Source organism: Protopterus annectens, chromosome 1.part2 (assembly GCF_019279795.1).
Source record: "Protopterus annectens isolate FY-2018-M chromosome 1.part2, PAN1.0, whole genome shotgun sequence".
Classification (NCBI taxonomy): domain Eukaryota; kingdom Metazoa; phylum Chordata; order Ceratodontiformes; family Protopteridae; genus Protopterus; species Protopterus annectens.
Window position 1 is genome coordinate 397,760,854 of NC_056727.1, and position 23,487 is coordinate 397,784,340.

Genomic DNA, 23,487 nt, shown 5'->3' on the forward strand with positions numbered 1-23,487 from the left:
CACATAACCTTCTAATCAACCATATGATTTTATCAGGGAATGCAATCGCTTCCATTGCCCTGCTCATAACTCAGCTTACTCTGTCAAATGCTTTCTCTGCATCAAAATCCACCAACAGCAGTGATATTTTCTTACATTCTGCTTCCCTTTGGATTGTCACTGTTCTGTCAATGTTGTCAAACGTCTGCCTCTCCTCCACAAAAAACACACTGATCCATATCGATCAGTTTTGGCATTACCTTAGCCATTCTTTTAGCCATTATAGACAAACACTTTACAATCATGGTTTAGGATTGAAATTGGCCTGTATGAAGCTGGATCTGATGGATCTTTACCTTCTTTAGGTATTAACAGCTACCACTGCTTTCTTCCAGGGTGTTGGTGCTTCTTCTCATCTTAAAATACTGTTAAACAAAACCTTCCAGATCTTTATCAAATTTTTTCCCTCCTAACTTCCAAAGTTCCACAGGAATACAATATATTCCTGGGGACTTTCCTGTGGATTGGTTATACATCACTATTTTTATCTCATCTCTTCCTATCCTGTTAGTAATTGAGCCTCATCTACCTCTAACCTTCGCATGTTTAATTCTTCCATAAACATTTATCCTCCTCATTATAGGCTCCCTAAGATTGGCGACAGCCCCTTCTATGTTCTGTTGGCCAAGTCTTTGTGCTAAAAGTTTCTGTGCTCTGGAGTTATCAAACAACTGTTGCTTAACAGCAATCTTTCTAAAGTCATGTACATTATCAAGGTAATCCCTTATTTTCTGTTTAGCACTCTGCAGTTGTGCCTTCTCTTGTTCGGTGAGATTCTCCCTGCTCTGCAATACTTTAACATTTATCAGTACCTCTAAATAATTCTGGTTACTTCTTAATCATATCTCTTTTATTTACACCCTATTTTTTTAACTCCATTTTAATTTTATTCCACTTCCTAGCTATATTTTCAGAAGAAATTTCTATCTTCTCTAATAACTCCCAGATAATTCACTATATAAAGTACAGGTGTATAAACCAGAGCTCAGCTTGCCTTCACATATCATTTAACAGCCAAGGAGCTAGTTTACAAACAGTATCATAAAATATTAAGTGTACAACAGTGACTAACACAAAATGCAACTTTCTCCATTAACAGTATTTCAGTTCTTAGCATACAAAGTTCTGGCCCAGATACTACAGTATTTACTGCACTTCAGTAAAATTGCCATGATGTACTTGTTTAATAAGAGCAGTTGGTGAAATGGCAAATCAATGTCTTACACTGGAAAGACAGTGAAGCATAATGTAAATGAGAAAAAATAAACCTCATTGTTTAAATGTGCTCTGGTACATTTTTAAGTGCCACAGTGCCACTGGCCTACTACCAGATGTTAGTGAAATGGTTACTTGAAACACACGAATGAAAATGAAAGTTATGTACTTACTATACTGATAGATGTGTGGTGCCCATTACCATCCTCTCAATGAATGGGTACTTTGGATACAATCGAATCAGACTTTAGCCACTCTCAGAATTTTGAGCAAAGATTCAGGCTCCTCTGCTTAATAATCAAATTATCTCAGATCAAGTTTGCCAATGTCCTATAAAAAGAAGCAATATATCCCTTCCTAGACAAAAACATATATATGTTTAGGGATCTACTTTGAAAGGTCAAACCTCATAATCAAAATCCATTTTCACGAGATCAAAATCACAAAAGCTTAAATACCCAAACAGCAAATTTTTTCCAGGGTAAGTAAACACCTGCCCAACATGCCCTATTCTCCACTGTAGTGTGATCCCAGAGTTGGTATATATAGTTGGGGGGAGGTGTCGGTGGGTTTTACTTCTGTGCATGTTTCATTTAAGTTTGGGCAAGTGTTTACCTACCCTGGGAAAAAAATCACCGTTTGGTTATTTAAGCTTTTGTGACTTTCGTTTTGTGAAAATGGATATCGATTATAGGAAGTTTGACCTTTCAAAGTAAATCCATATCTATATACACTCACATTATATATAGATACAGATACACACACACACATACAGACATTTATCAAAGAAACTCAATGAAGTGCCGGAAAACAGCACCCAAAGGGGTCATGTTCAGGCTATCAGTAAGTCAGTGGGGCCACTCCAGAAAAAAGGGAATATGACAACTGGCAAAGGGATGGAAGGAAGTTGAAAAGAGTGGAAGCAGACAACAAGGATCTATTGTTATGATAAGTACATAACTTTCATATCTGACATTGTCTCTTTCGTCCAGCCTACACAAATGGGATACAGGCCATAGCTACCATAAATCACGGAAGGACTTGTGGAAGGATGTTTCGGAAGATGGCTAACTAAAAAGGTTGCCATAGACCCAGATTGCATGTCCAACTTGTAATAGGATATGCACAGCTGTGGCAGAAATGTCATCAACTGGTACTTCAGAGAAAAAGGCAGTTAAAGTAGCAACTGATCTAATATAATGAGCCTTTGGAGTGCGAATCAAAGGCAATCTCTCTTTTCCCTACAATGCACTTAGATAGCCAATATGAAAAAGTTACTTTGGAGACTCCTTTATCCAGTTTTGCCAAGGAGAAAGATATGAACAACTGGTCAGTCTTTCTGATGTTCTTAGTGCGATGTAAATAAAATGAGTTGTTGATGCATGTAGTCTCCCTTATTAGCAAAATGGGGAAAGAAAATGGGAAGATTGATAGACTAGTTGAGTGACGATTCAGGAGCCACCCTGGGGAGAAAGAAGGGTTTGTTCTCGAAGTCACTTTATCCTTGTGGAAAAACCAGAATGGGTGCTTTACAAGAAAGGGTATGAAGTTCTGAACTCTTCGTGTGGAAGTAACTACCACCAGAAACAACAATTTTCAGAAAAGATATTTCAACTCAAGGAGTGGAGTAGAAGTATAAGAATAAAGGAGATTGGGGCCAAGTGGACTACAGCATCTCTCAAGGAACCCCCTTCCCAGGGTGAACAGGGCAAAATAACTGCTGCATTTGGTGTTAGAGGGGAGGCAAATAGATCACAGCAAGTTTGTCCTGGCAACTGTATATCTGTTCTTTCACTACTGAGTTGAGGACCACTTGTGAGAAAGAAGAATGGATCTGCTAAAGTTGTCCTCTAAAACAAGGGACTTACTCGGTATGTGCACTGCTATCATAGAGCTGTGGGAAGACCTTGCCCACGGCCAAACCCTCAGTGTTCCCCTTTGTTTGCTGATGTACTAAACCAGTAACTTCTTGTCCATTTGGATGATTGTCATACCTCAAGGGAGGGGATCCTGAAAGGCCTACAATGCTAAGAAGACTGCCCTCATCTCTGGGATGATGATGTGAAGACTGGCCTCTGTGTGAGAACACATGCCCTGGTTCATCTTTCCCAAGAAATGCCCCCCCCCCTCCCAGTTGAGAAGCATCTGTGGTCATTGTACCTTGTGAGGAAGGAAGAAGAAATGGTCAGCCTAGATATATTATGGGAGATTCTAGACACTACTGGACAGAGCTTCTGCAAATCTGTATGAGGGACACTGGAAAGCTCATGGGCTGACGTCTCACTGAACAATGAGCCACAAGGGTTCACTGTAATACTCTCATGCAAAATCTGCCAGAGGAACTAAACTAATGGAGGCTGCCACTGACCAAGAAAATGTAGAACAGACCTTGCTGGTGGTATCTGATGGGAATGTACAGCCATCGCCTGTTGAAGGGTGAAAATCCTAGATTCCAGTAATTTTGCTCTCTGTAACTTGCTATCCAGACGGGCATGAACTTTATCATTAAAATTGGTTGAAACTTCGATTTTGGCCAGATTTACAGTGAGCAAAGGTGGAGCAAGGAGTCCCTGGCTTGAGTAAAGAGATTCTTGATGGGGGAGGTTACAAACCAGTTGTCCAGATACAGGAACACACTACACCCCTAAAGTTTGAGATGAACTGCAACCAGTGCTATGAAATTGCTAAACAGCAAGGGGTGTGTGGTGAGACCAAAGGGCAGGGCTCTGAACTGGAAGTGACCGGCTCCCAGCCATAAGCAGAGAAACCTCCTGAAATGTCTGTCCATTTTTATTTGGTAGTATGCATGCTAGAGGTCAATCAAGCACATCCAATCATCCTTCCTCAACAATGGTAGGATGGACTGTACTACGACCATCCATAACTTCTTCTGTTTTACATACTTATTCCAGTGACTGAGGTCCATATTTTCCTTTGGCAGCAAAAAGATCCTTCAATAGATTGGATCCATGTTGGTTTTGTGGGACCTTATGGATGACTCGTGTGACTAGCAGCTTTATGTGCTGCTGCTTTCTGTTGGCTAGGTGGCATATTGGGAACTTTTCTTGAACAAGGGGGCTTATAAAGAAAATATAGCCTCTGGTTATGATCCTCTCCACCCATACATCTTGGGTAATGGACTTCGAGGCCATGGGGAGTAGAGACAAGTGTTACCCAGTTGCCTCCTGACTGCAACAGTCAGGCAACCATTCAGAAGCAAAGCAAGGGCTTCTTGGAAAAAGGACCTCAAAAGTCTTGATGCTGCAATCCGCCGCTGCTGCAGGGATGACATCTACTATGATTATTTCACCCCTCTACCCAAATGTGAGGTCTTTCTCTAGAAGTGTCCAAGGAAAAACCTTCAGACTTGCAGAACCACAGTTTTGTCCCACCCTTCGAGGGGGTAGAAAACTATTGCAATGGCAAACAAGGTCTTGCCCTCTTGTTTGCTTTTACACAGTGTCTTTAACTTTAGGCCCAAACAAAGTGGACCCATCATGAGCAGCATTGAAAAGCATGTCTTGAAGTGTTCTGTGAATTCGCAGAGATGCAGCCAAGTTAGACACATCCAGGTTGATTGGTGTCAGGGTGAATCAAGCACCTCTGAGTATATCCTGTATATGAGGAGGCTTGTGGTAATTGTGCCTAGCCATTTCCAAAAGAAGGGAGAACCACAGTTACCTGGGTCAGAAGGGAGTCACCACAATGGTCTTGATGGATTCCTTCGGAGTCTTCAGAAGTACCCTGGAAATCACTGGAAAGGGTGAAAAAGCATACATGAACATTCCTTTCCAAGGAAAAGAAAATTAATCTGTCTTCCAGGCCTTCCTGCAAGGAGTCCTGGAGCAGAATCATGTCAGCTGATCATTCAGAGAGGAGGCAAAGAGGTCCATTTGAGGAATTCCCCACAGATGTGTCAAATCCCGGAAGACCCCATGATCTAGTTTTCATTCATGAGGGTCTCTCCTGCTCAGCCTGTCTGCCACAAAATTTTGCTCTGACAAAATGCAGGATGCCTGTAGAGCGAGACTGTGCTGTTATCCCTAGATAACATGGCTAGTCTGCAGAGGGGGTACAACCTTGGTTCCCCCTTGCTTGCTTGATGCACCACATGACTGTGGTATTGACTTAACAGCTGGAAGAGGTCCTGGGGACCAAAGATGATTCAAAGAGTTGAGTTCCCTTTTGACAAACCCCAGCACTGGGATCTGAAAACAAGGGGTGTTAGTGCTGGGACCAGAGAGACTTCAGATACCACTGCATCTTTCTCATATGGAGTCTTGCTATGTTATCAAGACAATCATACAAGCTATGAGACCCAAAATCTTGAGGTATTCCCCTTGCAGTGATCAAAGTTTACATCTATTTTGTTCTGTGGAAGGAAAGCTCTTTGAACTGTACTGTCTAGTTGACATCTCAGAAACACAATCCTGTGAGGAGGAATCAAGAAAGACTTTTGGACATTCTCTTGGAATTCCAGCTTGTGTAAGGGATTTCTTATCCAAGACACAGTGATTCCTGACACTTTGAAAAAGACTCTACAAAGATATGCAAATAATCTAAAAATATGAAAAAAATGTGAATATCCTGTGGCTTGCAAAGGGCTACACCTGGAGCTAGACTGTTAACGCTCCTAGTACAGTGGATAGTCCAAAGGGTAAGGCAGAGAACTGATAATGTCATCAAAATATACAGAACATTAAGAAACACTTGAAGTCTGGATGAATAGGAATGTGATTATAAGCATCTTAAATCTACAATGTTACAAGGAAACTTGAATAATGAAGAAGCAGTAATAGGGTGTGAAGTGACATTATGAAGAAGTTGGGCACTATTACAAACAGGTTTAGGAAAGAACGCTCCAGAACTGGACTCCAAGCATTTATTTCCTTGGAACTAAAAACATCCTTGAAGAAAATCTCTTTCCCACCTGGGAAGGGGAAACTGGTTCTATCACTCCCTGGGACAACATAAAATGAAGAACAGTTGGAAACAAGAGAGTCTGGTCTGAATAATCAGGAATTATCCACTGGAAAGGAGGAAACTTCCCCCACTGTCATATGTAACCTTGATGAATGATCTACAGAACCCATTTGTCTGAAACTATCTGTTGCCAAACAGAAATGTGGAGATTCAGACTTTCTGGAATGAAAAAGAGGGCTTCCTAGGTTGGAGGGGAAGGTGGGGGCTTAAAGTCTCTTAAATAGTCATTCTGACTTATTGGACTGTCTTTGGTTTCCATTCTGTGTTTTATTTTTTTCTTTCTTACCTAAATTGGATGAGTTAGATAATTCCTTGGGAAAAGAGGGCTAAAAATCTTAGATTCCCTGCATCAGTTAAACCGTTTTATCACATGTTTTGATGATCTCTGCAGGAGAGGGGGAAAACTAAATCTCTATCCAAAGGAGAATTTAAAATCTCATTTTTAACACCTGGAGGTTCTAAGAATGCAGCCATGCAAACCTCCTCAAAACAGTACAACTGGCCATACTCCTTGAAGCATCAGTCATACACACACTGTAAACAATCAGTAATGACTTGAACAACAGGAGAAATTAAATTTAAAGCAGAGTTTTCCTCACAAGAAGAAACTTCAGATAAAACATTCTCCATAGTTTCACATTTAGTCAGAACCTGAACATAAGAGCCTGAAAATTCAAAATTCTGAAAATCAAAGTTGTGGAAGCACGCACTTTTTTCCCATACTTATCAAAATAATCTTCCTCATCCTAATCAGTTAATTGTAATTCTACTCAAGTGTTTAGCAGCATAAAGATTAACTACAGCTATAGTTGCTGCTCAAGTTTGGGAAGAGAGTATAAAAGCTTAAAATAATGATGAACTTTATACATCCTATATGCCTTTTTGACTGGCAACTAGCTGACTGTTGGGAAAATTGCAGGCAGTAACATACATATCCCCCAAAGCTGACAAAACTGGAAGAATGGGTGAAGGTTCTGGAAATTCCTTCTGTAACTGCAAACAGTATTTTCCGAGGGGCTGAGACACCTCAGGAATCTCCCACTGAAAACACTGGCACATTCTAGAAATAGTCCCACAGAAAGATATCTGACTATAGGGAGAATCAGAAACTGAGCTCTCCTTAGAGTGTGGATGAGAAATCTGAAAAGAAATCCCTCTGTCTCTTCATCCTCCTGTCCACATTCAGAGTCTTCAATCACTTCAGGAAAGGAGGCATCCCCTCTCTTTTACCAGAAGCTATTGTACAAGAAGGATTAATAGCCTGAATTAAATCCTGAGCCAGACCCAATAAACTACTCCTGTGTAAGGAAATTTGAGGTGGAGTGGATACATGCTTAGTTTTCTGTTTCTTTTTTTACTGGAAAAATGGGACTAACAATGTTACTAATGGCAGCAGCAACTTCCCAGGGATGGACACAACATTCTAACAACAGGGAATCCTTCGTGTTCCCAGACAAAACAGTGGCTCTCCCTTGCCCATTGAAGGGACCTCAACGGCCACAGAGGATGTGGCTAACCCTGTTCCATAGAGGCTTTAGTTGCTACACCAGACGGATTCACAGTAAAGATGAGTGGTCTGATATACAAGTAATGGCCACATCAGAGTCCCCCAGTTGTGAATGAGGCAAACAGCTAGCCTGTTGTGATGGCAAAGGCTGTTAGCTTTTTTCTTTTTGAAACTGGGAGAAGGACCGACTGTGGGACCCAAATATTTTTCCATGGTCAAACTGAAAATGGTGCCTCTTTCCAAAGGAAAATATTCAGCAAATGCTGGTAAAAACTAAAAGTCTTTAACCGTCACTTTTTCCTCAGACAAACATAGTAAAAGGCACATTAAAACACTGTCAGCCCCACAAAGCAAAATAAACAATTTCTTCACAGAAAAAACAACAAATGGCAAGAAAAAGGAGCACTCCCATTTCAAAGTACATAGCAGTCTTGTGACAGTCCATTAAAGCACAAACAAACTCTGTCAGCTTTAAAATAACTTTCCTGAAGAGGCAAGTATTAATGTTGTGTCTTTCGGCTTTTCCCGGTTAGGGGTCGCTACAGTGGAACTCCGGTCCGCTAATGATTGGCAGTAGATTTTTATGTGCCAAGTTGCCAGCCATGACGCACAACCTTCAACGAAGGTACGCCCATTCATGCATGTTTCCACACAGAAGATGCTCTAGCTGAGAATCGAACAGGACAACGTCTTACTGTGAGGCGACAACGCTACTGCAGCACCACAAGTATTAATAATGAACATAAATTATTGAATGGAAGGTTTCTCCCAAAGGAAAATTTTCTGCCCAGCAAGGGAAAGCACAAGCAATCCTCAAAAGGCTCAGGAGTGTACTCTTCAGCACTAGTAAAGCTCTGAAGGGCGTGTAGCCCAAGTATGTCTTTTAGTCAGCTCAGCTTGAGCTGCATAGAAGGTGCCCTAAATTTTGAAGTTGGCCAGCTGTTATGTTCTTGGTAGGATATACCACCATACAGTTAAGGCTACTGCAACAATAACTGATAGGAACATGATGTAGTACACTTTCTCTATTGCTTTTACATACATTATCCATTAGTGTTAGGTCATTTTATAAAATATTATTTTTACTTTAAAATTAAGAATGTATAAATTTGTAGTATTGTAGCCTGTTAAAGTAACATTATTTTGCTTATGAAATTAACTGGAAGACTGTTTAGTTGTCCACTATTTTTCAGCAAATAACTGAGTAATATTCATAAGGGAAAGGACATGGTACATTAAAACAGTCTTTTAAACAATAACAAATATGCTAACTTGGGCATTACTTTTAGAATTCTCTCTCTCAATAAATTTTGATTTTAGGGCTTTTAAGTTTGAGACTAGTGGAGTAGGCAAGTTTGTTTTCAGTAAAAATCAGAAGACCTATACAAAAGAAAAGAAAAGATAATGAAATGTGGAGACAATGGGGATAACAGACTACTGCTAGATTTACATTTAAAATCAAAATTGCTGAGTTACTGTAAGATATCAACTTCATTTGGGTTCTGATGCAGAAGTCATTCCACAAACACTGAAAGCTACTGATATCTATTCCATACACAGAACCACGTGTGGTAAAGCTACGACTGCTGTGCATGCAGAGAAGGCATAAAAAGGCATTGAAAAAAAAAAACAGCGTGTGTGCATGCAGGCTACTTGTACTGTTTGCCGTGATCTGCTATACATTTTTAAAAAGTTTCCCTCCGGAAGACAATTCAATGTGATATAACCTCTCAACAAAGTGCAGTGTGTGATGCGTATAAATAATAAAATCTTAAGGAGTGTGGGCAATCAGGTGTAACCTTAAAGGGAATCTAAAGGATAAGGAGGACAATGAAATGCCAAGAAAGCTAAAAGAATAATATTATTTGTGTAAGTGTATATGCATCATGTGTACACAATCTGAACAATTCCTCTGAGGGACAGAAGGCACACAAGCATAATCTAATTCCTTTATGTGCAGTGAATGAAATGGGTAACAAAAAGTTACTTTTTTAAAGGATCCCTCAGTGCTTTTTTCAAGAGCTTGGAACCAGGGACTCTTCTCCTACCCATAATTCCCCCTGGTCCCCAGATTACCTCAAATCAAGTTTGCCTGCTTATAGTAATCATACAACCCAGTGAAATAACAGAACTAACTGACCAAACCTAACTTGAACAACAAGGGGCAAAAACAGCAATAGGCTGGGCAAAATTCAAGGCCCTTGGTCAGGTTGAATCAGTCAGTCGACTCAGGAGTCAAGAAATGACAATTTAGGATGGGAAATGGAGGGAGGGAATGCTGAACTGGATTGGACAAGACAACACAGATCTAACATTATGGTTAAATACATAAGTGTCACAGCCAATGTAATTTTTTCTGTCCACTTCCAACAGTTGGGACAGACTCTCAAGCTACAAAAAAAGTGGTCTTATGGAAGGATATTCCTGAGTATGGTACAGCCTAAGGATGTATGATATCCAAATTGTACATGTGACCTTTAGTGTGACATAAAGGTATGAAATCCAGACGAAGTAGCTGCAGCACAAATGCAATGGGAACTCTAGAGATAAAAGCTGTGGAGGTAAGCCAAAGCTCTAATTAAAAGAGGCTTTGGTTTGCCAAGTATAAGTTAACCTAATTTTGTCTTAAACAAAGGAAATACAGTAAAAAAGCCACTGAGACAATGTTAATTTACAGACTTCTTGTTCAAATTTAGTTTTTGAGATGGAAAGAAAAAGTTGGGCTGACTTTCTGATATCTTTCGTGTGATGTAAATACAACCGAAGTTGATGAACATCCATCACATGTACAGTATATTTCCCTTTGAAATTTCTGAAAAGAACACTGGCAGCTCGATCATTTGATTTGCTAGGAAATGAGGATTTTTTTTCGCAAAGATGCACTATTATCCTTATGAAACACAATATAGGTGGAATCTGCAAGACAATGCCTGTAGCTCAGAAATCCTCCTGGCAGAAGTAACTGCAACTAGAAAGATGGTTTTCCAAGTAAGGAATTTTAGGTCCAATGAAGATGCAGTCTCAAAGGCAGCCCTAGTTATTTCTGTAGCATGATAGCAATGCTCCATAGAGGAACTAGATCCCTGACTGGAGGTCTTAGGAGACAAATGCCTTCAAAAAAGCTTTGGAAATGTTCAAGGAAGTAAAGGAAGATTGAAACAAGCCCACATAGAAATTTGAAATCCATGCTAACACTACTTTGATGGTTTAAAAACTAGCTCCTTTCTGAAATAATTCTGCTAAGAAATCTAAAACTGATGGAAAAGGAGCTGAAAAAGGGTCCAAACCTTTGGAAGAAGCCCATATGGTGAATGTCTTCCATTTCTTAAGGTAGACGCTCCTAGTGTTTGTTTTTTTCGTGAGGACAATCAAATATGAATGACTGGAGAAGGCAGCCTGGTATCTCTGGCCACCATCAGAATTGGGGGAAACCATGTTGTCAATTTCAGTGTTCTTATGTCTCAGTGAGGCTGACAAGATGGGTGAAACAGAAGGTCTGGACATGGATCCAACACCCATGGAGTGTACTTCAGATGAGTCCAGAGTACTGGTAACCAAATCTGCTAAGGCCAAAAGGGTGTAATGAGAATTACTTTTACCTTGTACCTAATGGCTTTCTGAAGAAATATGTTTATCACAGGAAAGGGTGGAAAAGCATAAAGGGGTCCCAGGTTCAGCTGTGGATTAGAGCATCCTTTGGTGACTGTTCAAGTGGAGGAATCAGATCAAAGTAACTGGTGCATTTGTAGTTTAGCTAGGAAGCAAAAAGACTGCAGCAAGGCTGGCCCCAGTGACTGAAAATCAGTGTTGCCACTGATTGCTTGAGGGACCACACATGGGGCAGAACAAGAGACCTGCTAAATTTGTCCACTAGAAAAATAGAATGTGCTTTGTGATCAGAAAGGATCTGGAAGACACTGTCTACTGCCACAAGAGGCTATGAACAGGTTCCTCCTTGCTTGCTGAGATACCAGACCACTGCAATATTTTCTCTCTGGATGGATATCACACCCTCTGGGAGGGACTCCTGAAATGCCTGCAGTGCTTAGAGGACTGCCCTCAACTCCAAGATGTTAACATGAAGACTGGCGTATGTTGACAACCAAGTACCTTGAACCATCTTCCCTTAATAATGCCCTCTCACCCCAGAAGGGAGGCATCCATGGACATGGTGGCTATCTGGAGTAGTAAGGTAAATGGTCGACCCCATGATGCTATTGGTGAGGTCAGCCATTGCAGATGCATAGAGACGCTGCTCACTGATTGCATGGTAGAGAAGTGTGACTCCACTGATTTCTGGAAATCCACAGGTATATTACCCAAGAGGGATTTTGACTGTTCCTTGATCAAGACTCGAGTCACGTGAGCCAAGTAGTTCAGAGCTCTGAGTGCAAATGTCACTGAAGCATATGTCCATTTCCCAATCCTGTTCAATACCCTAGATTCTTATTTGTGGCTGAACAGATCTGTTCTCCTCAGAGTCCTCCTTTTCGGTGGCTGCCACAGCAATCATGGCATCTATAGGGGACCCTTGCTCCAATGGGACTTTTTTCTAGGGGGTAACCAAAGTCTTATCTGGTTTACATGGGACTAGCTCCACTTCATCAGGCTCCTTCCAGGTCCACTAATACAGCAGATCTATTAACTCATCAGCAGGTGGGACCACCTAGGAGGTAGATGAGTTAGCCCCAAATGCCTCGAGGAACACGGACTCCTCTGGGGAGGGGGCTTCGGTGGACCAACACCCTCTTTTACTTCATTAATTCCCAGGACATCTAAAAGGAGATGTCTTACAAAAGGGTTTGCAAAGAACCTCCTCTTTCATCGAAATTGGTATGTTCCACGAAAGACTCTGCAGATGAATCTAAGTGCCTTCTCCTGCAGGCCCATTTCCTAGGGATTGCACCCATAAGGGCTTCTGGGGAAGGGTTGGAATCGGAAGGGGAGCTCATCAAGCAAAGCTGACTGTCCCTGTAAGACACGATGAGCGGACATGGTTACAGAATCCACAGGAGGTTGGAAGAGAACCAAGTGAGATAGAGATTCTGCCTTCTCTGGATCTGGAAAGGATCCTTTCAAAAGCCTCAGCTCCCCAACCCAAGGAAGTCAGAGATGGATCATCCTCGGCTCTAATCTGACTCAGCTCCAAGACAAACAATGGCTCCAAACTATCAAGAGTCAAAGCCCCAAGGTGCAAGGATGGCTCCAAAAACTTCAGAATCGACCCTAACCACTGAGCTTCAGCTCTGATATTTTGGCTCTGAAACTCATCCCACATTAATACAGCCAGAGTCAAGAAGGTACGAGAAACACTTGGAGCAAAAGTTGATAATGCTGTCAGCTTTGACACCAGTACCTCATAAGAGTAATTCAGAGCCATGGCCATCAGATCTGAAAGTTGAAGCTGCATAGACAGACTAATGGCATCATAACTTGTCATGGCTTAAGCTGTTGGAACGGGAGGCCCACTTGGACTATTGTGGGGAATGCCCACAACTCCAGCTATTGCCAAAAGGGTTCTGGCACAAGAAGAAAAACCTTTGAGCATGTGCTGGCTCTGTAATTAGGTTCTCCTAACAGTTACCTACAATGCAAGTATCCCCATGTCTGTAGATGGCACCATAAAGAGTGTGGCAGCCATCATGGCTAAAAGGGACAGAAGGGTCCAGATCATACCTCTCAACCTCTTAGCCTAAAAAATCTGGGCAAAGCCAAAAATAGTGGGGGAACAAAAGCTCAAAAATAGGGACATATTTTAAATGTTTTTCTTACAAACTTAGAAAGTTGATACAACAAAAGGTTTTGCATTAGCATGCTTTTTCTGAAGGATATGTAATCCGAAATGCAAATGTCTCATTTGGTGACCTCAATCCTCAAGGATTTGTCAGAAAACCACAAACTGTATGAAGGACAGAGCAAAAATATCAGGCACAAATCTGGACATTATGTGAAAATCTGGAAAGCTGAGAGGTGCAGTCCAGGCTTAAATCTTCCATGTATCCTCATTCAGACTACCAAACTCTTGACTTTTGGGGCGACTTCTAGGGAAGGAATGACTATGCCTAGCTCAGCACAACTGACAGTGAAATGAGAAAGTGGAGTTCTCACAGATGGTCACTCCAAAGACAGCAGCCATGGGAATATCCATTCAAGGAACAAATCCACGAGCAGCGAGTCATCCAAGAAGGGAATACAGGGGAATTATTCTACTGCAAGACTTTCAACACCACAGTCATCACCCTGGAGGGAACTAAAAGGATGCAGAGAGGTCTACATAAGAACACTTTGTACTGAAAATAGTGCCCACCCAGAGTTAAATGAAGGAAGAGCCAGAGTACAAACCAGACAAGGATGTGTCAAGAAAGACTTCATCATCTGCAGCAACTTCATCCTGGCATCATGCAATAGTGGGAGGTATGACCCCCCCCCCCCACAACCACATCAGTCAGTCACCATCCCACACTATCACACAACAGATGAGTTACTGAAGGGACATAAGTCATCTATCATCAAACTAGAAAGCAGCAGCAGTGGAACGCCTTTCCTCATTCTAGAGGAGAGTCAGCTTCTACAGGCCTTTTGATGATTGCAGTTTGGGCCCAATCCAAGTGCTCTGCAGGAACAGCCCTTTTAGCAGAGCCCTTTCAGTGAAACAGTCTAACAGCTCTGAAGTTGCTGCTAACTGTGGCCATATCCTGAACCATACTGCCTTTGTTATTGTTCTCAAAGCCATAATACAGAAAACAATCCTTCCTACCACAGGCAGCTGTAGACCATAATCAGGATGGAGATTGCTAGGCTTGCAGAATAGCTATATTGGGTGACCTGACTAACACTGGAAAAGGCAATATCCCGTGATGTTTAAGAACCTTTCTCAGTCTGTGAGAATGCTTCTTACATTAGTTGAGAAGAGAAGATGTAAGGGGCTGAAAGAGGCTAACTGCTTTGTCTTCACAAGGTCATCTACAAGTTCTTGAGAGGGCTGCCCGAACATCATCTTCCCTGAACATAGGATTCCAAGACAGCATGTTTGAACATCTTAGGCAATGAAAACGTCAGAAAGGCCAGTCTGTGCAAAAGCATAGCATTTGCAGAGCCAAAATTACAGTAGGCAATGTGGAAAGAAGTCATTAATAAAGTACTGACCACTTTTTTTTTTTCTAAGCCCACAATCAGGAAGTGAAAAAAGTTTCTGCAGTGCTAGATCGTCTAGGGAAGACTGGAAGCTAGGGAGAGGAAATGAACATCTGAAAGCTCTAATTTCTGCTGAAAGCTTTACACTTAGGATTCCTAATCAGGATACGGGATCTTATTCAGCTTAACAGGGTGCTGTTCTTTGGCAGCTACAGGAGCTTCTAGTCTCCTTTTACAGCATTCACAATGATGGGCTCCATAAAGGTGCCATTGTGTCTATTTCCAGATGCCAATTAAAAAGCTTCTGGGTGGATGGGAGACTACTGAGTCTTAAGATTTCTCCAAATGAAGGATCATTTGGGGTGCAGACAGGAGGGTGGAGCAGTGAGATTACCAAAACCAAAGCTATACATTTTGAACTACAAAAAAATTCACCATGCTCCTAACTCTGAAGCCAAAGCATTTGGATATTGAGTAAAATAATATTTTGAAGGGGAGGGGTTGTAGCAAAGTTAGTGGGAATTGGATCAAAATGAGCACATGATTATTGGTTTCTTTGTATAAATGTAATCATTTTTTAACATGGTTTTATCTGAAGAAGTTACGCAATTTTGAGTGACGAAAAGTGCTTAATAAAACCTTTTTGGAGTATGTTCGAGTCCGTGTCAGCAACTTGTTTCATTTCAGTATGCTCCTAACTTTGTCTGACTTGCACAATCATTCCATAGAGACAACCTCCACCTTCAAATACCTAGGATTATGACTCTATTAGTCACAAAATTTCCATTTCCACACAAAGTGAGAGGCAAGATAAACTCCCTCCTATGCGGAGCCAAAATGATCTCCCCTTTTCTATGAAGCCAGAGCAGTCATTAGCAAAGCAGTTCTCATTTCTCAGCTTGAATATGGGTTTCAAAATTTTTGCTTCTGCCTCTAAGAAAAACATCACTACACTCCAGATTATTTCTAACAGCATCTGCCAATTCATTGCAAATTTGCCTCCCTGTGAGCATCACTTTATCACCCTAGAAAAAGGCTACCCATAAAACAAAGATCTAACTTACTGTTAGGATCCCAACACTACAAGTTACTCCATCTTCACACATTTATTCCCCTTGCAGTTAGACGTCAAGAAAAAAATACAACCTGAGAGACTACTCACCAGTCACACCAACTTTCACTGTCCCTAGACCCAAACAGCACAGCACTGTAAATGCTTTCTCTTCCCAGGCAACCAACTGTTGGTAAGCTCTCCCCATCGACCCAATGGAAATAAACACTTATTCCATATTCAGAAAGCAACTGAAAAAGCATTTCTTCATCCAAGCCAGATGCTTCTGCTTCAACACAGAATACATTACCTAACACAATATCCCTATGTACTTTAAAGTCTCTTCCCCTCCTCTCAAGATTTACTGAAAATTGACTCACTTTAGAAACTAATGCATATACTGTAGACTACATTTTGCTTGACTGTACATTGCACTGTGCTTGTTCACTACAATGTATATATGCAATTTTTTTCTATGCTGCTAGTCTTTACTTTGCTATGGCTTACATTTCTGTGTCTGTGAAATGCTCTGTATTTCACTTGGGCTGAGCCTGAAACTGGTCCATCTTAGTGCACTATTCCGATAAACAAAGCTACATAAAACTAATAAATAAATCATCTGTCTCAGACATAATGGCTTCTGAGTTATCAGACTCCTTATAGGATTCTGACCTGGGGGGGTTGTCCCCTGCACCAGCTCATGGCTGACATGCATAGGGATAAGCGAGCAACAGGCATGGGCTAAATGTCAGTCAACATGTCTGTGTATAATGACATTGTACATATTCCTTTTAGTATTTCTTTCAGAATTATTTGCATATTTAATGAAATGCTAATGATGTTAAGTTATGGATTGGATGGCTGTGTCAGGTGGGGGGCTTTTTGAAATTACTATAAATTTTAAGATGTTTGATTAACTGAAATTAACACTGAAGAAGGGATATTCCCGAAAGCTTTGCTTGTTACTAATAAATTGAGCATTTTTCCATCTATTTGGTTTTCTTTTTGGTCGAAAATAGTGGAAATTGGTGGAATTTAACTGAACTGAACTTTGTACTTTGTATTTGCGTCTAGAAGTTCAATAGGTTCGCTCTATTTTAACTTTTAACCACAATGACACAGCCACTGCAGACTACCCATAAAATGGGAATTAGAGCAGAGGAAAACTGCAAAAAGACAATACGTGAATTGTTGACATTGAATGGAAATCCTCTGGTTACACAGTTTTTAGGCATGGATGAGGTAAATGTAACTGCTGCTTCTGAGGTTGATAATTTAAATAATTTGTTAATGCAACTTGAAAGGAAGGTGCAAACTTACAAGAGACTACAATGACAGCGTATGAGCTTCCTTGCCTATATAGAATTTAATATTGTTCCACGAGGGCTTCGTATTCTTAAGATGCCATCTTATGAAAATACTTATCCTGAACTTTTGAAGTCCTGGCAACAATTAAATTTAAAACTGAGCAGGGACTATATGATTTTAATGAATGAACACTTTCTACATATAGAAAATGAATTGCATGAAGAAATAATAAGAATGGAGAATGAGTTAACTATCTCTAATAATTTTGTGAATGTTTCGGTCCCTTATCATCTGATGCTAAATAGAATGGACTTGTTAGATAAGAAACTACAAACTACCAAACAACATAAACTACAAAGAGATATCAATGATTTTAAAATGGGCCATATGTTCTATTGGCCGAGATCTCAATTAAACAGTAAAAAATCTCAGATGAAAGAACTGACAAATAAATTGGATGAGCTCGATACATTTACAGAAGTAGAGACATTGTTAAGAAATCAAGAAGAATGTATTTCTGTTTTACAACGATCCAACCAGGAAGAAGGGTCTGCTATAGCAGTTACTGCGCATGACGAGGTTGGACAGCAGGAACGAGCAATGACGAGTGTTACATCTACATCAACTTTACAAGCAAAAAAGAATAAAGCAACTTCGACACCAAAAATAAAGCAAGCAGATATTTTTTTTAAATTGTCACAGCCAATATTAGCGAAATTACCGGAGAAGATACAGCTGAACAAACGCCCACCGACGAGAGGGCGTTCTCAATAAAGAAATGGTTCTTACATGGGGAAAAGGAAGAACGACAGCCTGCTTCCAAAGAGCAAACAAGGTCGGAGATAAACGATAAGCCAAATGACTCTTATTTAAACCTATCGAACCTTACTTTGACTATTGCAATGCAGAGTATGTTAAATAAAGGCTTACAATTTATCCCAAGCTGTTCGGATTCAATAGTGGAAGCGACTGATTTAAAAACCTTCGTTCTAAATGTTTGTCTGAAATTATTGTTTAAAGACTCATGTAATGATGCAAGAGATAGATTTAAGAAAAAAAAGTACATTTATTCCCAATAATTATCCTATCTTAGAAGCTTTTTCAACAGTATGTGAAGATGATTTAAGAGGTTTATATCAGGATGTTAGTACTGGAAAATTTAAAGTGAAAAAATATAATATGTCATATGATGAGCATCTAGCTTGTAAGCAATTATGTACTAATGATGAAATTATTATTAAGCAAGCTGATAAGGGAGGGGCAACAGTAATATTTAACAAAGATGAATATAATAAATTGATGAATGAGTTTTTGAAAGATGAACATACTTTTAAAGAATTCACTTTTGAAGAAGTGAGGAAAATAATTTATGATGTAAATATGTATGTATATGAGATGCAAACACAAGAAGATATTACATTAGATTTACTTAACTTCTTTACGGTGTCAACTCCAGTAATCCCAGTAATATACGGGATACCAAAGCTGCATAAATCATTGACCACCCTGCCAATGAGACCTATAGTCTCAAGAAGAGGGTGGTCAACAGAACCTATACCCATTTATGTTCAAGAACAGCTAAGTAAATATTTGCCATCTTGTCCTAGCTATATTAGAGATACTAATGATTTTTTGAAGAAATTATATACATGGCATGAATGTAATATATATGGAGAGTATATAATGGTCATTTTAGATATAAGTTCTTTGTTTACATTAATACCAAACGATTAAGGAATTAATGCAATTCGTGAATTTTTATGTGAAGAAGTGAAAATGAAAGGTAAAGAAGTAGAAACACTTTGTAGTATTATAGAAATAGTTTTGGAGAAAAATATTTTTCTATTTAATAAGAAGCCATACTTGCAATTATCTGGTGTAGCCATGGATACTGCTATGGCTAATACCTATTCAAATATAGTATTACATCAATGGGAAAATAAATATATACGAGGTACTGGAAACAATTTTAAAAGAGATATTCTTTCTTATCAATGCTTTGTTGATGATTGCTTTTTACTATGGAAGGGAAATGAACAAGAACTAAATGCCTTTGTTCAATATTTAAATAATACTACAAGTTTTCTTAAGTTTACTAGCAACTACTCTCGAGATAAAATATTTTTTCTGGATGTAGAGATTTATAAAGGTATTGATCATAAAATAGAGACCTGTGCATACAGAAAGAATGTACAGGTGAATAAATACACACATGCTAAAAGTATGCATGCAGTACATGTATTTAAAGGTATTGTCAAAAGCCAATTATTAAGAATTAGTAGGTTGAACACAGATCCAAGGAAATGTAAAGAACAAATGGAAATTTTGACTGAAGAATTTCAAAATAGAGGGTATGACAAGGAGAGTAGCAGTAAAATGAGTAAAGAAATAATGGAACAAAGGACAAAACAAACATCTCCCTACTTTAGTAATTATATTGATACTACAGACAAAGATAATAATATAGGTCCTATAGTAAGATATGTTACCACTTACAATAATTTGACGAGATACGTAGAAGCAATTATAAAAAGGAACTGGCGTATTTTAATGGTTCAACCAGAACTGAAAATAATGTTAGGGAATAGACCTTATTTTACTTACAGAAATATGAGCAATTTAAAAAGGAAATTATGTTTTAAAGATTTTAAAACAAATCTAACTACTTCTGTGACACATAATATAGGGACAGTTCCATGTTATAATTGTAGTTGTTCAGATGTCTGTGATAAAAAATATTTTGAACATCCTATAAATAATATACAATATGAAATAAATTGTGCAGCAACCTGTAGAACAACAATGGTCGTATATTTAGCTACATGCATACAATGTTCAAGTTTCTACGTTGGAAAATGTTCGAGATGTTTAAAAGACCGTATTATAGAACACAGGTCAGATATGAAGAGGAATGTTCCATCTAATGCATTAGCCCAACATAGGTTAGATAAAGGTAATTTACACAATTTTACATTTAAAGTGTTAGAAGTTGTGTATAAGAATCTTCGATTAGGTGACCAGAATAATAAGCTAGAAATGTCTGAATATAAATGGATAATAAGGTTAGCAGCTGACAGAGCACCAGGTTTAAATAACAGAATAGCATTAAAACCAATATTAGATTTTAGACAGAAACAATACAGGTAGATGACTAGCTATTCTTTGAGTATTCAAAGGATATATCTAGTAAAATAACTTTTTTCACTGTCATTTTTTCATTGTTGTTTTTATAATTTAATAATTGTGATGGTTATGTAAAAGCAGACAAGATTATTAGTAATATATTGTATTATATATATGAAATAACTACCTTATTAATTTCTATACTAGAAAATGTTTTCATATGTTTTTATGTATATATATTTTTTACATATATATATATATATATATATATATATATATATATATATGTGTATATGTTTGCATCTGACTTATAAGAATGGAAGATATTCTTTTTAGTATTCCTTTTAGAATTATTTGCATATTTAATGAAATGCTAATGATGTTAAGTTATGGATTGGATGGCTGTGTCAGGTGGTTTTTTTTTTTGAAATTACTATAAATTTTAAGATGTTTGATTAACTGAAATTAACACTGAAGAAGGGATATTCCAGAAAGCTTTGTTTGTTATTAATAAATTGAGCGTTTTTCCATCTATTTGGTTTTCTTTTTGGTCGAAAATGGTAGAAATTGGTGGAATTTAACTGAACTTTGTACTTTATAATGACATTGTCCCATACAGATCTCCTTAAAGCCCCATCTCCGTACTCTATCTCCTACAGATTACTGAGGGGCGATCTATGTCTGGAATACAAGGCATCCTTAGATCCAGCTCTGACAGATCTTTGCACATCTGCAAAACTAGCAGCATCAGAACCACTACACCCAAGTATTTAAATTTTGCTTGTGACATAAGACATGCTGATGAGATGGATGTGCGTCTGAGAGGATCCCCATGCTCTGGAAGAGGCTCCCCATCCATGTGTGCAGCATAGTCCATCCCTGACCCTATTTAAGTGTAACCTTGACCAATGGATGGGAAATTGGAAATTCATCTCAGGTCTGGCCCCCATGTTTCTGACAGAGTAAGACAGTAATGCCATAACGAGCATACCCCCAGTAAGCTCTAGAAACTTCCTAATAAACATTCCCCCTCCTAATAAATGCTCATGATACATAGGGAGACAAACTGGATTAAATTTTACTGCTAGGCATACAGAGGTCCTGGTGGCCATTAGCCTAGTATATAACTATGAACTTATGCACAGATGCATACTGACCAGTAGTGACATAGGGCATGACAGCCGTCACTACACTGGGCTGGCCATGTTTTCTGCCACCTTTTCTAATCTACTTTTCAGGGTTTCTTGCTAATTCTCTCCAAAAGATCTGAGACACTTTTTTCATATTTCCACTGTGAATTATTGTTATGGAAAACAGCATGTTATTCCTTAAGAAAAAAATGTTCTGCGGATTGGACAAATCAAAACATAGATATGTTACTTGTAGTTGGTTACTTTGCAGCTCCACTAAAAGGCTCTTCTTTAAGTATACTAACCTTGTGAATGTCCTTTACTCTTGGAGGCAAATTGTCTCTTATTCTACGCATAGCCTGAAGAGGTGGTTCATTGAAATATGGAGGTTCTCCATCTACCATTTCTATAACCATAATACCCAGAGACCAAATATCAACCTGAAACAAAAGAATTATTATTGACAGGTATGACATAAGGAAATCAAATACAGAAGTCAAGTTTCTAAATGTATTTTGTGGTTTATGTTTACATTTTTTAGAATTTACTACTGCATGATAGAGTGTGATAAAGTTATACTTGTTAAAAATGCAGAATATTTCTTTTTAGCGAGTCTGAAACTGTATAATACCGTCTAGAAATGACTGTTCACTTTAACAATGAATCATTTTTAATCTACAGAACAGAAGATGCTACATGCACTTCCCTTTTAACACTTTAGTCTCATAACAATGATTTTATTAAGATGCTTTAATTAAAAGCTCATAATCTACAACTTCAACCACCACAGATGACTGCAGTCATAAATGAGATCAGCCATTAATCGCCTGGCTCAGGATTCCCAATAATGGTAACCTTTGCAGCTTCACTTCTGAAGTTGCACAAATGAAGTCAGTTTATCGAAGTCACCTGGCCAATGTTAAGCACATGTATTACCAGTATATTGTTCTTGATTTTACTTACCAGATTATAAATATACCTCATCATTGCAGCCTTTCACATGGTTGCAATTTTTTAAGCTGCTGCTTATTAGTGGAGTATTTAAGTGTAGTTTTATGCAATTTGCTTGAAACTTAAAACGTACCACATCTTACTGCAGATGAAGGTAATCCTGCATACGGAACATGTCTACATATGTGCAGTTACAGAGACATGGGTTAAATGTGAAGAAAACACTCCCTCCTCCCCCATATCTGAGTTTTGTACCTACAATGTTTCCAGACCGGATATAAACTGTGGTGCTGTATACACATTTGTCAGGGACCACATCATATCTATACTGATATCCAGAGTACTAGTAGTTAATTTATTTTTATACTAACCTGGGTAATGAAATAGTCCATCCTGGACCCTTTTCAGACATAAGCTGAGCTACAAGAGCAAGAGTAAATTTAAGAGATTTGTGAATAGTTAAGTGCAGCCAATCGAAAATCTTTTTTTTTTTTAATGATAAAAGATTAAATAGATGTACTTGGAGAAAATGACACAGAGAGCACATAAAAACTTCCAGTGCCCAAGCTCTGGACTGAACTCTGCAATCTGGACTTATGAGATGATAGTGGCTATTTTTTGTGTTTTCTGAAATTCTTTAAAAACAGAATCATACATTTATTGGCCATGTGTGTACGCATACAAGGAATTTAACTCCAGTTTCAGAGACTCTCCAAGTATGAATTACATAAATGACATGCCTACAACTATTAAGAACAAGACAAATGACATACATGCATCTATTAAGAACAAGACAAAAAAGTAAATATACATATACATAAAGGTGCTAATTGAAACTCAGTGCAAGAAATACTGAAATAAACTCTGAAAGAAACAAGTATTAATATGTAAACAATACAGCAGTTTCTATCCCCCATTATCAATTTTACAGCAAAACTACCACTTGGTATAAATGTATGCTCAGCAGGATGGTCTCTTTTAAACCTGTAGCTCCCAAGAACTCAATAAAGGGGATAAAATCTTTCTTGGATATTGTAGTAAATAAC

The 23,487-nt window shown here is 38.8% G+C and overlaps 1 protein-coding gene across 4 annotated transcripts in view; it reads right to left on the reverse strand.

Moving 5' to 3' along the window:
- The window catches only part of PAK5 (p21 (RAC1) activated kinase 5), a 2,555,323-nt gene that overhangs the window by 76,464 nt on the left and 2,455,372 nt on the right, over positions 1–23,487 (reverse strand). For all 4 annotated transcript variants that reach the window (XM_044056629.1, XM_044056641.1, XM_044056651.1 and 1 more), the window contains one exon: positions 21,796–21,930. In XM_044056629.1, coding sequence (XP_043912564.1) covers positions 21,796–21,930 — 135 coding nt within the window. The remainder of the gene's footprint in view (positions 1–21,795; positions 21,931–23,487) is intronic.